The sequence below is a fragment of the Podarcis filfolensis genome, assembly GCF_964270895.1.
Source record: "Podarcis filfolensis genome assembly, chromosome: 5".
Classification (NCBI taxonomy): Eukaryota; Metazoa; Chordata; class Lepidosauria; order Squamata; family Lacertidae; genus Podarcis; species Podarcis filfolensis.
The window spans coordinates 88,452,591-88,468,579 of NC_139608.1; the positions used below are offsets into that span (position 1 = coordinate 88,452,591).

Genomic DNA, 15,989 nt, shown 5'->3' on the forward strand with positions numbered 1-15,989 from the left:
GGGCTTGCCGATCAGAAGCTCGGCGGTTCAAATCCCCGCCACGCGGTGAGCTCCCATTGCTCAGTCTCAGCTCCTGCCAACCTAGCAGTTCAAAAGCATGTCAAAGTGCAAGTAGATAAATAGGTACCGCTCCTGCGGGAAGGTCAACGGTGTTTCCATGCGCTGCTTTGGTTCACCAGAAGTGGCTGTTAACCCAGAAGCTGTATGCTGGCTCCCTCGGCCAATAAACCGAGATGAGCGCTGCAACCCCACAGTCAGCCACGACTGGACCTAATGGTCAGGGGTCCCTTTACCTTGACTTTACTATCCACAACATTCCCACAAAAGTGAATTGGACTGATCTCAAAGCTGCAGGTTTGTCTTTCTTATCAATTAAAAAAAGTTAGTGTGATGCAAGCATTATTATGGAAGTGTGGTCTAGAGAAAAATGTTTGAGAACTGCTGCTCTAGCCCCTTGAACAATTTGTGTGGTTGTTCTCTGCCCCTTCTCCTGTACTTCAATAGCCTGCTAAGCTCTTACAGGTAACCAGACCTTCGCAACTGCCCTGGTTTAGCATCTGTATACAAGAAGAGTATTAGCAACAAAAATGGTCTCTTATTACTGCTCCCATCCCCAAAAAGCTGACTTTTGCTTAATTGTTATTCTAATTACAAGACCTAGAGTAGTTATTTTCTCCCCCTTCAGCATTATTATGGACCTCATTTCCCTACACAGTCCAGGATAAACAATTCCAATATATTTTGTTTTAATTATTAGTGTTTAATGGGCCATAATGAGATGATGTTGAGTGGTGCAGGGGAAAAAAGAAAGTAATTTACAGTGTGCTGCTGATCCTTAGAACTTTGCCATGAATATTTCACCCACGGTGGGAGAGCAGAGGATGTCATTCTTGCTGTAGTGTCTGCTTTTACCGAAATAGGTGTGTGCATCTTTCAAAATATGCATTTTGTCACCCTCCCCGATTATGCCTTAGCGTGTTTTTTTTAAAAAATAATATTTTATTCTTTTTTTCCATATAGAAAGTTACATTTGTTACTCAACAATTATATTCCAATTCAGCAAAACTAGTGACTTTCTGCTCACCCGACATCAATGTTTATAACCCAAATTACATATAATTGCATTTTAAGCATCCTTCTTATCTAATTTCATCCCCTCTGACATGTTTCCAGATATGTTCTGCTGTTTTCTTGCGCTTCAAATCCCGCTGTGGTCTTCGTGTATGGGAAATGACTTTTTATAAAGACTAGAAAAGGTTTCCTGACTTCTTTAAAAGATTCTAAATTGTATCTTTTATCAGTGCCGTCAATTTTGCCATCTCTGCATATTCCAAGATTTTCACCAACCATTCTTCCTTTGAGGGTTGTTTTCTCCTCCTTCCATTTCTGTGTCTACAGAAGTCTTGCTGTGGTAGTTACATCATAGCTGTCAACTTACAGATTTGAAAATAAGGGACCAGCAGCCTCAAAAATAAGGGATCAGCAGCCAAAATAAGGGATTTTCCAAGCACAGGTATGTTTAACTTCTGAGGCCCTCTGAGCCAAAGGCAGAAAGCCCAGCCAGCAGCCAAACGAAGCCTCAAGTGGTGGTTCCCGAGCGCAGCAACCCGGCAAAGGGGATGCAGCAAGGAAAACCACCGTCACCTCGCTGCTGGGAAGCGCTGAGCAAAGGCGAGTCCCCAGGCAACGCGGCCGATTTGATCGGCACAAGGCATGCAAGCTCCACCCCCCAGTCGTTCTTAGACTCCTTATTGGGTGAGCAACGCAGCCAAGCAACACAGTTGGAGCCTCCCTGGCCGGCAGGGAGAGAGGGAGGGAGAGGAGCTGCTTCCTTTGAAACCCGGGAAATTTAAGGGACATCATCAATAAGGGACAGCAGCGGAACACAGTGCTGGGATAAGGGAGTTTCCCGCCAAATAAGAGACGGTTGACAGCTATGAGTTACATACATAAATACCATTGAGGCATTCGTTTTCTTTTCGCTGTCTAGTATCCCCAGCAGGAAAAATTCTGGCCTTTTGGGAAAAGTCACTTAATTCCCCCCCTTAATTTCATTATAGCTAATGTCCCCAAAGGCCTTCTCGTTCCTGCAGGTCCACCACATATGACAGAATGACCTCTCACAGTCCTTATAGTTCCAAAATTTGTTTGATATGTTTTTGTACATTTGAGCTAGCTTCCTTGGGGTTAAATACCATCGATGCATAATCTTGTAAGCTTTAGCGTGTTATGTGCTAAAAGCATACAATATGAAGGGGCTCTAAGAGTGGTCCTATTCTTTTCCATGCTACCCTCAAATAAATAATAATAATAATAATAATAATAATAATAATAATAATAATAATTCCATATTCTGGCAGAAGAAAACTGAAATTCAGCATTCAAAAGATACTGTGCAAATCAACAAACCATGTGAATGTCTTCTGCATGCATTTGTTCTATTTTTGAGCATTATTCTGAACATGATCTTAGGTTTTCGCAACTGAGAAGGAATGATACCGTGGCACAAGAAGAGTGATCTGCTTTCCTAGATGATGTGATTTTTTGCAGGGAGATTGGGAGCACGATGAGAATTGGCCAAGTTCTCTCCAAATGACATTAGTCCAGCCAGGGCTTCCGCTGAAGTGGATCAGAACTGAAAGCCACTAAACTGAATTAGTGGGCAATGGGAGCTTTCTTCAGCAACACTTCCATGGCATGTCAAAGCAACATGTGACATGGAGTGCCACAGGCTGGTGCCCACTAGATCTGGTGGATCTCTTAAGAAGTCACGGGGGTGTGGCCAAAGAGAGGTCACAGGGGCATAACAAGTTCTGAGTTTCTCTGTATTCTCCTTCCTTGCAAAGATATTGGTGGACACTTTGGTGTTCTGCAAAGCCAGTGTGGTGTAGTGGTTAAGAGCGGTAGACTCGTAATCTGGGGAACCGGGTTCACGTCTTCGCTCCTCCACACGTGGGCTAGTCAGACTTCTCTGAAGACTCTCAGCCTCACTCACCTCACAGAGTGTTTGTTGTGGGGGAGGAAGGGAAAGGAGAATGTTAGCCGCTTTGAGACTCCTTCGGGTAGTGATAAAGCGGGATATGATGTCCAAACTCTTCTTCTTCTTCAAACTAGCATGCAACTAAACTGAAAAATGTCTGCTGTTATATCTGCTTCTTCGCTGGGAGAAAAGTGTAGTCTCCACCTGTTGTTTCTCCCCCTATCCTTTGGAAAGAAACAATGGGCACTTAAACACTGCAGTTTTATTAATACTTATCATTTAAGCGTCTTGTCTTAGTTCAGGAGGGGGCCCTGCTGTCACAACTTTTAGTGTGGATTCATGACATAATTGGTCCACATTTACCTTTATATCCCATCCACGGCCTCGGTCCAGCATACCTGAAGGAGCGCCTCCCACCCCCCCATCATTCTGCCTGGACACTGAGGTCCAGTGCCGAGGGCCTTCTGGCGGTTCCCTTGCTGCGAGAATCCAAGTTACAAGGAACCAGGCAGATGGCCTTCTCAGTAGTGGCACCCGCCCTGTGGAACGCCCTCCCACCAGGTGTCAAAGAGAAAAACAACTACCAGACTGTTTTGAGAGCCAGTGTGGTGTAGTGGTTAAGAGCAGTAGTCTTGTAATCTGGGGAACCGGGTTCGAGTCTCTGCTCCTCCACATGCCGCTGCTGGGTGACCTTGGGCCAGTCACACTTCTTTGAAGTCTCTCAGCCCCACTCACCTCACAGAGTGTTTGTTGTGGGGGAGGAAGGGAAAGAAAAATGTTAGCAGCTTTGAGACTCCTGAAGGGGAGTGAAAGGCGGGATATCAAATCCAAACTCCTCCCCTTCTTCTTCTTCTTCTTCTTCTTCTTCTTCTTCTTCTTCTTCTTCTTCTTCTGACTTTTAGAAGACATCTGAAGGCAGCCCTGTTCAGGGAAGCTTTTAATGTTTAATAGACTATTGTATTTTAATATTCTGTTGGAAGCTGCCCAGAGTGGCTGGGGAATGATGATGATGATGATGATGATGATGATGATGATGATGTGTTCAGTTCTGTGTCAATTTTAAGATTTATTGCATGAACAGTTCTTTTTTTCAAGTAGAAAGTTATACTTAGAAGAAAATATGCTGCTAGCAAATCAGATGTTCCAAGAATTGGCTAGGCTTGGTGCAATTAAAATATTTGGGAAGTTCTGTGTATTGATTGAAGGAAAGATGGAGAAGAGTGACTAGTGGGGTGCCACAGGGTTCTGTCTTGGGCCCGGTCTTATTCAACATCTTTATCAACGACTTGGATGATGGACTCAAGGGCATCCTGATCAAATTTGCAGATGACACCAAACTGGGAGGGGTGGCTAACACCCCAGAGGACAGGATCACACTTCAAAACGACCTTGACAGATTAGAGAACTGGGCCCAAACAAGATGAATTTTAACAGGGAGAAATGTAAAGTATTGCACTTGGGGGAAAAAAATGAGAGGCACAAATACAAGATGGGTGACACCTGGCTTGAGAGCAGTACATGTGAAAAGGATCTAGGAGTCTTGGTTGACCACAAACTTGACATGAGCCAACAGTGTGATGCGGCAGCTAAAAAAGCCAATGCAATTCTGGGCTGCATCAATAGGAGTATAGCATCTAGATCAAGGGAAGTAATAGTGCCACTGTATTCTGCTCTGGTCAGACCTCACCTGGAGTACTGTGTCCAGTTCTGGGCACCACAGTTCAAGAAGGACACTGACAAACTGGAACGTGTCCAGAGGAGGGCAACCAAAATGGTCAAAGGCCTGGAAACGATGCCTTATGAGGAACGGCTAAGGGAGCTGGGCATGTTTAGCCTGGAGAAGAGGAGGTTAAGGGGTGTTCAAATATATAAAATAAAATAAAATGTTCAAATATATAAAAGGATGTCACATAGAGGAGGGAGAAAGTTTGTTTTCTGCTGCTCCAGAGAAGCGGACACGGAGCAATGGATCCAAACTACAAGAAAGAAGATTCCACCTAAGCATTAGGAAGAACTTCCTGACAGTAAGAGCTGTTCGACAGTGGAATTTGCTGCCAAGGAGTGTGGTGGAGTCTCCTTCTTTGGAGGTCTTTAAGCAGAGGCTTGACAACCATATGTCAGGAGTGCTCTGATGGTGTTTCCTGCTTGGCAGGGGGTTGGACTCGATGGCCCTTGTGGTCTCTTCCAACTCTATGATTCTATGATTCTATTATCATCATCATCATCATCATCCAACCTGGACCCCATAATCATCATCTGAGGCCCTTCTTCATGTGCCCCCTCTGCAAGAGGCCTGGAGGATGGCAACACGGGAACAGGCCTATTCTGCCATGGCTCTCTGCTTGTGGAATGCTCTCCCCGGAGAGGCTTGCCTGGCAGCGGTGGAGCAAGCCAATCGGGCGCCTGGGGCAGGGCATGTGCCCTGTGCCCAGGGGCGGTGCCAACCACCCACGGGGGTGGGGCGGTCCAGGGCAGGACGCTCCATGGGGCCTCTGAGGAGTCTGCCTGCCTCCTCCCACTAAGCCACCCTACAGCTAAGGAGGCAACAGGCGGACTGTTTGGGGCATCATGGAGCCTGCAGGCACCCAAGCCACCACGTCACTCCCAGGAGAGACATGTGGCTTGGGCGCGCTGCAGGCCCCGTGGTGAGTGCCGCCCGACATTTTGTCACCCCCCTCAGTGGTGACACCCGGGGCAACCCGCCCCCACCACACACCCCTTCCTCCGCCCCTGTTGCCTGGCACCATCGTTGTATATCTTTAGGTGCCAGGCAACAACTTTCCTCTAGAACTGGGCACCTGACTTTTAACTATCTGTGGTTTTAATGTATCCATGTGGGGCTTTTGGTCTGTGTGTCTGGTTGGTTGTAAGCTGCTTTGGGTTGCCCTGGCCAACTAAGAAACTTAACAAATAATAATAATCCTTCAAAGAAGAGGAGGATGGAGTTTGTGGTCCCCTCTTTCCCCATTTGATTCCCAAAGCAACACTGGAAGGCGGATTAGGCTGAGAGATAGTGATTGGCTTCATGGCTGAGCAAAAATGTGTGTCTTCTTGGCCCAGTGCCACCCTTCAAATTAGTTTTCCACATTTGTTCTTTGATTTCAGATGTGCTATATGAAGGCATTTCTCCCTCTTATCTTTCAGATTTCTTCTGTAATTCCCAAAATCCACCCACATCTTTCCCATACTAAAGCTTAGAGCTTGGCGAAGAAACTGTTAAATTTGATTACACATTTTACCTGGGTTGGCTTTGGATGGTGGCAGAGATTTCTACTTGATCCATCTAATCTTGCAAATTGTTTATAATGATCTCCTTAATTCTCGCGATTTCTTGACTTTTCAGTCTTTTAAGAAATTATTATTATCCTTTATTAAGGTAAACCAACAAATCAACATCATGATGATGGTAGTGTTAATATTATTAACATACATGTAAATAGAAGATGCAGCAATTGCCATAAACTTGGATGGCTTTGTAATATAAACAGACAAATTCATGGATAGATTTGTGGAGGCTGCAGCTATGACTAAGTCCTTTCTCTGCCACTGGAGGAGAGCATGCCTCTGAATTTGCTGGAAATCACAAGCGCTGTTGTACTTATATCCTACTTATGAACTTCTTAATTAGACATCTGATTAGCTCCATTGAGAACAGGATGTTGGACTCGATGGGTCTTTGGCTTGACCCAGCAACACTCTTCTTAAATTTGCATTGCAGCCAGTAATATTATTGTAGCAGAGAATACAATGCCACAGACAGGAGACATTAACTGAGGATGGCAAACTTCATTCCAATCACCCGGTGCAAATTCCTTGGTACTACACTTTCTGAAGGGATGCGGGTGGCGCTGTGGGTTAAACCACAGAGCCTAGGACTTGTTAATCAGAAGGTTGGCGGTTCGAATCCCCGTGACGGGGTGAGCTCCCGTTGTTTGGTCCCAGCTCCTGCCAACCTAGCAGTTCGAAAGCACAAAGTGCAAGTAGATAAATAGGTACCGCTGTGGTTGGAAGGTAAACGGCATTTCTGTGTGCTGCTCTGGTTCGCCAGAAGCGGCTTAGTCATGCTGGCCACATGACCTGGAAGCTGTCTGCGGACAAACACCGGCTCCCTCGGCCAATACAGTGAGATGAGCACCGCAACTCCAGAGTCGGTCACGACTGGACCTAATGGTCAGGGGTCCCTTTACCTTTACCTTTACACTTTCTGAACTTCACATGTTGATGCCACCCATGAAATTATGTCCTGGAGAAGATCTAATATGTGCTCTAGTTTTTGTAGAAAAACAGTACCATCGCCGTAGCGGTTCAGTGTCTCAGATTGCAGACCCTTGGGATGCTCCAACCATTAGTGTTAGATCCTCCCTTTTCTGCCTGGCAATTCCTCGGCCATCTGTCGGAGAACTTGGAATGGATCCAGCCGATTCTGCAGGGAGATGCCACAGAAGCGATTCCTGTGGACGGAGCAACTGGGCAAAGGCTGATCTGTCCAGGGATGGCCCAAGACATTTTGCTGCCCGAGGTGATTTCAAGCACAGAAGCCAACTGGACTAATAACTGAATTTTACTTCTAAGCGGTGCTGGGATAATGTCCTCTAGAACACCTGAGCCAAATTAGGAGACACAGGACAGGCCATGTGGCAATGTAAGAGAACAGCTGGGAGAATCAGGCGGATGCCGGGGGCTCCCGTTGCCCCCATGCCAAATTTGCCACCCAAGGCAGTAGCTTCATTTTGCCTAATGGCAAGAGTAGCTCTGGATCACCTAGTGCGTTCCTCGTCTCATTACTGAAGGTGAGCTTATCATGGGCCCACATTGCTTTGAATATTCCGAATTCACTACACAGCACAATTGTGTTGCGGGTGGCACTATGGGTTAAACCACAGAGCCTAGGACATGCTGGTCAGAAGGTCGGCGGTTCGAATCCCCACGACGGGGTGAGCTCCCGTTGCTCGGTCCCTGCTCCTGCCAACCTAGCAGTTCGAAAGCACATCAAAAGTGCAAGTAGATAAATAGGTACCGCTCTGGTGGGAAGGTAAACGGCGTTTCCGTGCGCTGCTCTGGTTCGCCAGAAGCGGCTTAGTCGTGCTGGCCACATGACCCGGAAGCTGTACGTCGGCTCGCTTGGCCAATAAAGCAAGATGAGCACCGCAACCCCAGAGTCAGCCACGACTGGACCTAGTGGTCAGGGGTCCCTTTACAAGTAATAATGTACAGCTTACATTTCCCCATTTGCTTTTGATCCTTCACATGGTTATGTCTGAGCTTTACCAGTACCAACAATCTTTCGAACTTCCTCAAAAGCTCTGAGTAGCACTCCAGTTTATTATTATTAGTCGGAAGGGACGCTGAGAATCATCAGGTTTTAGTCCACCTATCTGCAGTGCAGGAATATGCAGCTGTCCCATATTTCCCTTCAGAAGCAGTGAGATTACGCACAGCAGGTAGAAGGCCCAAGCTTTTATTCAAAGTACTGAACTTGCCTCAATTTTTGTTTACAAGTTTTCTTGCACATTTCCTGCAAGAGATCAAGCTGATGGCACTTCTAGACGAGTAACCACTTTGTGGCTCCTGGGATCTCAGTTGCAGGATATGCTGATGTGGTTTGCAGTTGGGGTCAGCAAAGTTTTTGTGGCTTGGGCTGGTTCACGGTCCTGCAGATGTCGCAGTGGGCTGGAGTGCACACGCATGCACAATTTCCGGCACTCCTTCCAGCACGGAGAAGGCATGCCCAGCTTCGAATTGGCTGCAGGAGCTTCCTGCAGCCAATGGGAAGCCGGCCAGCGTCGTGGAAGGCGGTCCCCGCTGTTCCATGCCGGTTTAGCACAGCGCATGGGAGCCAACCCAGTGGCCAGTGGGGGTCCCCGAGTGGGTGGCGGGGGTCTATGGGCCGGTTAAACGACCCCCATGGGCCACTTGTGGCCCATGGGCCTTAGGTTGCCGACTCCTGGTATATGTTAAGGGGAATTTGAGTTTAAGCAGCTAATGTGCATAACAACTGGCCACTGTGCACATTCTCCTGGAAAATGTGCACATAATCCTTCAATGAAGAGGGAATCATTTCCCAATAAATATACATAATCTCCAACAGATCTTGGGACATGTCGATATAGCAACTCAATTTTGTACGTTCTCTTTGGGAAATAAGCATAACCTCCAAGAGGGTTTGGGGAATGTGTTTAAATCGACTGCATTTTGCATATTCTCCAAGCAATATGTACATTATACTGTCATTATGCATTGTCTCCAGGAAACATGTTTTTTCCTTTCAATTTCTTGTTCAGAAATGTGCAATTTGTACTCCCCAGGCTACCTCTTCAGGCCCACTGCCTAATCTCACATCCTCTCCCCCTGATCAGCCAAGCAGCAAGTTTATTTGGGCTTCCAAATAAAGAGAAACCTTTTATGCAGTCCAGCCCCCTTTTCACCCTCTCAGCTGTTTCCCGTGAAGTTAAAAAACACAGTGGGGGCAGGTTACAGGGAGAGGGACATTTTCAACAGCTTAGGAAAAAGCTCAATAGCACCATGTATTGACCAAACTGTGGGAGGCTGTGGAAGACTGGCATGCTCTGGTCCATGGGGTCACGAAGAGTCAGACACGACTAAACGACTAAACAACAACAACAAAAATTTGGCTTCAGAGAAATACTATGAAGTGTTAGGTCACCCCAAACCCTTTATTTCTAGGAAATCTGGCTACTGCTTTAGAAGTAATGTCCATCTCAGTTTGGATCTGGGACTTCCAGCTTACTGGCCACAAGACAAGCATTTATATATTTATAGGAATAAACTTGTTCCAACTAGCTTACGATCAGTGATGGAGGTAGAGTGCCCCAGGTCTATCAGTGTTTTGCAGGAAGGATTAAATGCATATGAGGAAACTTGGGTTGCAGTTAAAGCAGATTAAAGGGCTTTGCTGCCTTAGCAGAACAAATCTACTTATTAAAAAAAAAACACCCTGGACTTTTTGCTGTTAGGAAAGTGATGGAGAAATGCATTGAAAATTGTGGAACGAGCAAATGATTAACAGGAAGAGGTATGAACGCTGGGAGTGCTGGCTGACAACCCACATGGAACCAGGTGGTTTTCTTATAACCTTGCTAGATAATCAGTTTATTGCACAATGAATACGCAATCATTACTAATCTGGGTGGGATCCAGCTGTCACCCATGAAGGTGGAACTTCTGTTGCAAAGAGCAGGGTATTGCATTTTCCCTGCACTCAAGGCTGCAATCAATTGTTACTGGAAACACGTCATTCTTTCCCCAACTCAAAAAGCTTAGCGATGGAGAACTGGATGCTTAATTCAGATTTGGGAAAGGGAGCCTCACTCTGAAATTCAGCCAGCTGGTCACTCGTCCCACAGCTCTGAGCCTTTCTCCCCTGCGTTTGGCTAGTCTGTGATGTCAACAGCATCAAAGGGAATTCACGGTATTATGAGGACAGCTTTGGTAATGTTGCAGAGAAACACCTGAAAAGGTGTTGCGTCATTCTGAAGAAGTGTAGAAGGGACTGGTCCATTGCTTACATGGCAAACTGATATTCTTTCCTTCTGAAGACACACTACCAGTGCTTTTTCCCCCTAAAAAAAATGTTTAGGGGTACTCTCATTCTGTCTGAGACTCAGGAAACACTGTGACAGGAAGTGAGGCTGCCATCAGGAGTAGCAACGGAACTGACGATTCACCATGCTATTCAACGGAACTGACGATTCCCTGTGCTAGAGAAGAAACTAAAAATTTTAAGTTTCTTCTTCCGTTAGATGTTTAGGGGTATGCATACCCCTGCACCCCTCCCCCCCAAGAAGAAAGCATTGCACGCTACTAAGGCTGTGCATTGGAGACTTAATAGTTAGGGAAAGAGAGATGCATTTATACTATGCATTAATTTTATTGTCACTGTTTTTTGGCCTTATTATTGCTGTAAATTTCTATATTATTGTAAGCCTCCTTATAACACAAGTTGGTTTTTTTTTAAAAAAAGGCAGGATATAAATCTATTCAATAAATAAAGAAATAAAAAATAAGGTTTAAGTGTGCTCACTGAATGATGAGCTACTTGCCTGGTGAGAAGACTGCTGACATCACAAGAGGTCTAGGTAGATCCAAGAGTGCTAGAATCAGTGGCCTCTCTATAGAACAGTGGGCAAATGAAGTGAAGGAGTATTGGAAGCCCAGTTTAGGTTGCCATGTAGGTTGCTGAAATGAAAGGCATCAAAATGTTTTCGGAAATCCTTTTCCCCCTCATGTGTAGGGCTGCTTTAGCAAGAAAATCTGCAATCATGGTGTTTGGAGGAAGGGCTTTGGTATGATAACATACCAAAGGGTAGGGGAACATTTTGGAACAAAGTGAAACAGATGGATTCCCCTTCAATCATAATGGAACCAGATGTCTTATACTTGAAATCCAAAAGGTTGTAAGAGCACCTTTTAATTTGGCAGGGAGAAGAAGGTGACTGGGGAGGAGGGCATCTGGTTTAGGGTGATTCAGTCCTTTAGATTCCGTTCTAATCTAACCTGACCCCCAAGTGCTTAATGTAGGAAATCCAGAAATAAAGCTCTCTCAACTGATGGTTCTACTTCAAGACTTCCTGCAATGGAGAACCCATCACCCTCTAGGGCTAGCAATTGTTTCCATTGTTGAACTGCTCTTAATCATCAATATTTATCTGAAGATTCAACTGATACCTGCCCTCCTATAACTTAAACCATTCAATCTAGTTCTCTCCTTGGGTGCAGTTGAGAACAAATCTTTGCCCTCTTCTGTGCGACAGCCTTCGGGTATTTGAAGAGTGCTCTTGTCTTCCACCTATGAAGTCATTGGTGAAATTTGGGTAATATAGTTGGTGACTGTGTAACGTTACTGTTGCTGTTGATTTTATCCATGAATACGGATAACTGTCCTTAAAATGGAAATACTGAAGGGCAGTGTATTATTTTTTTAAAAAATTACATTGCTGTGAAGGAAAAGTAGGATGGGAGCAGCAGATATGCTCATTGAGTCTTTTAACTGCACCTTGCATAAAGCTCAGAGACAGACACTATCAGATGTATATTTGACCAAAATGGATAGATAACCATCAAATTCAAGGTGATCTTCTAGCTGAATGACGAACAGGACAGTGACTTATAAAGTAGATTTATTTGTTGTAGGTGCAACTTATTTTATCACAAGTTGTAACTAAAGAGCTACATGACTGTAGAAGTGATTATTGTTACCAACTGCTTCAGTGTTAGTGGAGTATATGGTAGATCTTGATATTTTTGACACACAAAATATTTTTGATATTTTGTTTTTCTGCATACAAAAGCCAGTATTGACATATCTCAATCAACGGAGTACCGCTAAGCACAAAAATCCCAACAAAATGAATTGCCCATGTTCTTGTCTCTAGATCTTCCGTGGTTTATTTCTCTTATTGCCAGAATTCTGCAACCGAGAGAGTAATAACATCAGACCGACCACACGCATTGCCACCAACCAGGAATCATGTCCATTCTTTACTCAAAGGAATTGATGAAGACCGTCAGTTACTAAGGCTGCCTTATTGGGCAAACAATAAATCACTAAACTTTTTAAAAATCTTTTTCCGGTGTACTGTGCTTCAGGTTGCACTTATTATCAACTGCCCATAACTCTTGGAGTAATGAATGCCCAAGTTCCCAACAGAACCATACCCCTCAAAAGAAAAAGGTGGTGTTGGATGAGGCACCCTGTACAAGCTTGTCTCAATCATACTCATTTAGTAACCAAAGAGAGAATCATGACTTCTCTCTAGCCAAGCCTGTGGCTTCCAGCCACTGCAGCAAGATAGGCAGTTGAATGGATAACACCAAGAAACCCCTAACCGTGTGTGTGAGAACTTCTGATATAGAGGGAGACCTGCCCCTCCGTCATTGCTAACACCCAAATAGGACGCTGAGTCCCAGATCTAGACCAGTTAAAATCCGGCAGTAGAAGAAGTTATCATATACAGATCACTTCCAAAGAGTATACAGTGCATATACATCTCAGGATCAAATGCAATTATTCTTAACATTGTTAATCACTGTGATTACGCACCCGGTACCCACCTAAGATGTCATCACGTGCAATATGCATTCGGACCAACAGCTTGTGCTTTCTGATTTTTATGGCGTAGGTTATCAGAAAGCGGAATGGAAATCCAGTTATAAATCAAGTATTTTGAGTCCCAGTCGTGTTCTTTTGCAAAAAACCACTGGGCTGCTAGTGATGCATTTTGAGGTAGACGGCACTTCGTGTGTGAAACAGTATATAAAGGTATTTAAAGCAGAGCACCAGGCACCAACCAGCTCACTACATATGATGAGCACAGCATCACTTTAAAAGCTGACTGCAAAAAGCGTCGGATGGACAGCACACACCCAGCAATAATATGTCAGGTAAACTCTGGTTTTAAGTTCCAGAGTCCTTCCCCGCTTGGCCTCCTATAAAAAGTGCAGAGGTTTCTCAGGAGCTCTCGAAAGACCGAGGACTGTTCCACAGTCAGTTTTGATTCAAACTCCTGCAGTATTTCCTGAGTGCTGGCTTGACCAGGCACCCGGGCCTGGAAAGCCAAGAAGTTTCGGACATCCATCAGTAACTCCTGATGTTCTGTAGCTACAGAGGGTGCAGCTGCCCCCTGTGGGAGATTCTCCTCCGTTTGACTGTCAGTTGTTTGGGGTACAGTCAGATGGTTTCTTTCCCTCATTTTAGCTAGCAGAGATGATGAGTCCATGGCATTTGTAGAAGACTCTCCTGCTTCCACCCTTCCATCAAAGTGAGCGGGAGAAATATTTCTGCTTTTATTCTCTTCTCTCCTTTTCTCAAGATCCTGCAAACAGAAATGGGAAAATACTGAAGGAAGCTCTCATATACACAGAACCTCGTCCTCTTGTGAAAAACAGCAGTTTATAGTGAGAAGAACAACAAAAATCTTCTGTAGATGGCGAACTGCCAAGGAAGTGTGAGCCCAGAAGTCTACAGGTTCATCTTTCCATGGTCACAAAATCTCTGTGGCTTTATAGCTTAGTGATCAAGTAGCGGAAGGGCCAGTGTCACACCAGCCCTGTTTTACACTATCAATTCAAGTCATATTGGACCTATCAAAAATCTAGAAAAAATACATATTTAGGAAAGCATTTTCAAAACGGCAAAGGAGGTGAAGATAATTTGCCAATGCAATGGGAACCTGTTGAAATTATAGACACACGAGATGCTTTTGTGAGAAGGTTTTGGGTAGCTTTTCATTTGTACAAGTTTGCACACTTATGGTGCCTTCTGTGAATGAAAGGGATCCTTCTGTCTGCACAATGACTAATCTGGATCCAGCCAATTGTGATTTGAAAACACACAATTCTAATTTCCTTATTATTTCCATATATACACAAAAATTGTGTGTGCGTGTGTGTGTACGCGCACGTACGTGTACACATCATTATATTGCTGTATAATGAATGTAATTTATAATAATTATTTGTAGCATATTTTATCATCTCTCTGGAAGATCAAATTACATATTCTGTGCTTCACTGGAAAGCTATGGGTTTTTTTTAAACTGAACAGTAACAGATGTGTTTTGTTAGCGCAAGTGTTAGCACTGAACACTGACAAATATATCAAACGACATCACATTAAAGTGGCAATCACTTTGCAAAGGGTGATATTTGCCTACATTTTGATAGCTTCAATGGATTATATAATACAGGCATGGCTTCTTTTGCACTTAGTTTGACATAAAACTGCATTTTTACTTGTCTCAATCTCAGCCCCAGCTGCACAACTGCAAGGAAGGAATAATGCTCCTGTTTATAAGTTTAACTCAGCTAGATTGAGCAGTCAGCAAGCAAATGATGATCTCTGCTGGGAGCTTTCAAGCTGTGGAATGATGTTGTAGGCTTGTCATATGAAGTGCTTATTCACCTTGAATTTCTTTCCTGGAGATGGAGAGGAGGTAGACTCTGTCACCAAGGTTGGGTTCCTCTTCTGACCAAATCTGCTTCTGCAACATACCAAAGAATTGCACACAAATTCTTTGCAAATGTATACCCGTGATAAGATAGATAACTGCAAGGGAATGCAGAGACCTTTTTCCACCCGTGAATAACTTTCTGGGGACCGCATGCTCATGGTGGGTGAAGCCAGAGGCAAAAGTGGATGCAGCTGGAAGATGTGACTTTTACTTTGTACAGTAGGTTACATTCCAGCCATGTGAAGGCCAGAGGTTTCCACAAACCTATAGCCATCTTTCCACACACACCCGGACAATCAAGAGGCATTATCCTAGTTCAAGGACACATTTCAGCCAGACAAAGCGCTCAGTATACCTGAAGGAGCGTCTCCACCCCCATCGCTAAACCTGGACACTGAGTTCCTCCTCCCGAGGGTCTTCTGCTGTTCCCCTCATTGCAAGAAATGAAGTTACAGGGAACAAGGAAGAGAGCCTTCTCGGCAGTGGCGCCCTCCCTGTGATACGCCCTCTCTTCAGATGCCAAGGAGATAAAGAACTATACAACTTTTCGAAGACATCTGAAGGCAGCCCTGTTTCGGGAAGTTTTTAATGTTTGATTTTATGTTTTAATATATGCTGTAAGCTGCCATGAGTGGCTGGGGCAACCTAGACAGATGGGTGGGGTATTATTATTATTATTAGGTAAAGGTAAAGGGACCCCTGACCATTAGGTCCAGTCGTGGCCGACTCTGGGGTTGCCGCGCTCATCTCGCTTTATTGGCCGAGGGAGCCGGCGTACAGCTTCCGGGTCATGTGGCCAGCATGACTAAGCTGCTTCTGGCAAACCAGAGCAGCGCACGGAAACGCCGTTTACCTTCCCGCCGGAGCAGTACCTATTTATCTACTTGCACTTTGACGTGCTTTCAAACTGCTAGGTTGGCAGGAGCAGGGACCGAGCAACGGGAGCTCACCCCGTCATGGAGATTCGAACCGCCGACCTTCTGATCAGCAAGTCCTAGGCTCTGTGGTTTAACCCACAGCGCCACCCGCATCCCTATTAT

General features: G+C 44.9%; 1 protein-coding gene across 3 annotated transcripts in view; it reads right to left on the reverse strand.

Annotated features, from left to right (window-relative positions):
* Window positions 1–15,989, reverse strand: part of ERCC6 (ERCC excision repair 6, chromatin remodeling factor) — a 126,874-nt gene that overhangs the window by 66,418 nt on the left and 44,467 nt on the right. For 2 of the 3 annotated variants that reach the window (XM_083615508.1, XM_083615509.1), the window contains exons 20-21: window positions 14,901–14,979; window positions 12,101–13,812 (exon numbers count right to left, since the gene is read on the reverse strand). In XM_083615508.1, the coding sequence (XP_083471634.1) occupies window positions 13,378–13,812; window positions 14,901–14,979 (514 nt within the window). In that variant the 3' untranslated portion in view covers window positions 12,101–13,377. Of the gene's footprint in view, window positions 1–12,100; window positions 13,813–14,900; window positions 14,980–15,989 lie in introns of those variants that run through there. The other variant, XR_014548614.1, reaches the window with a different exon arrangement.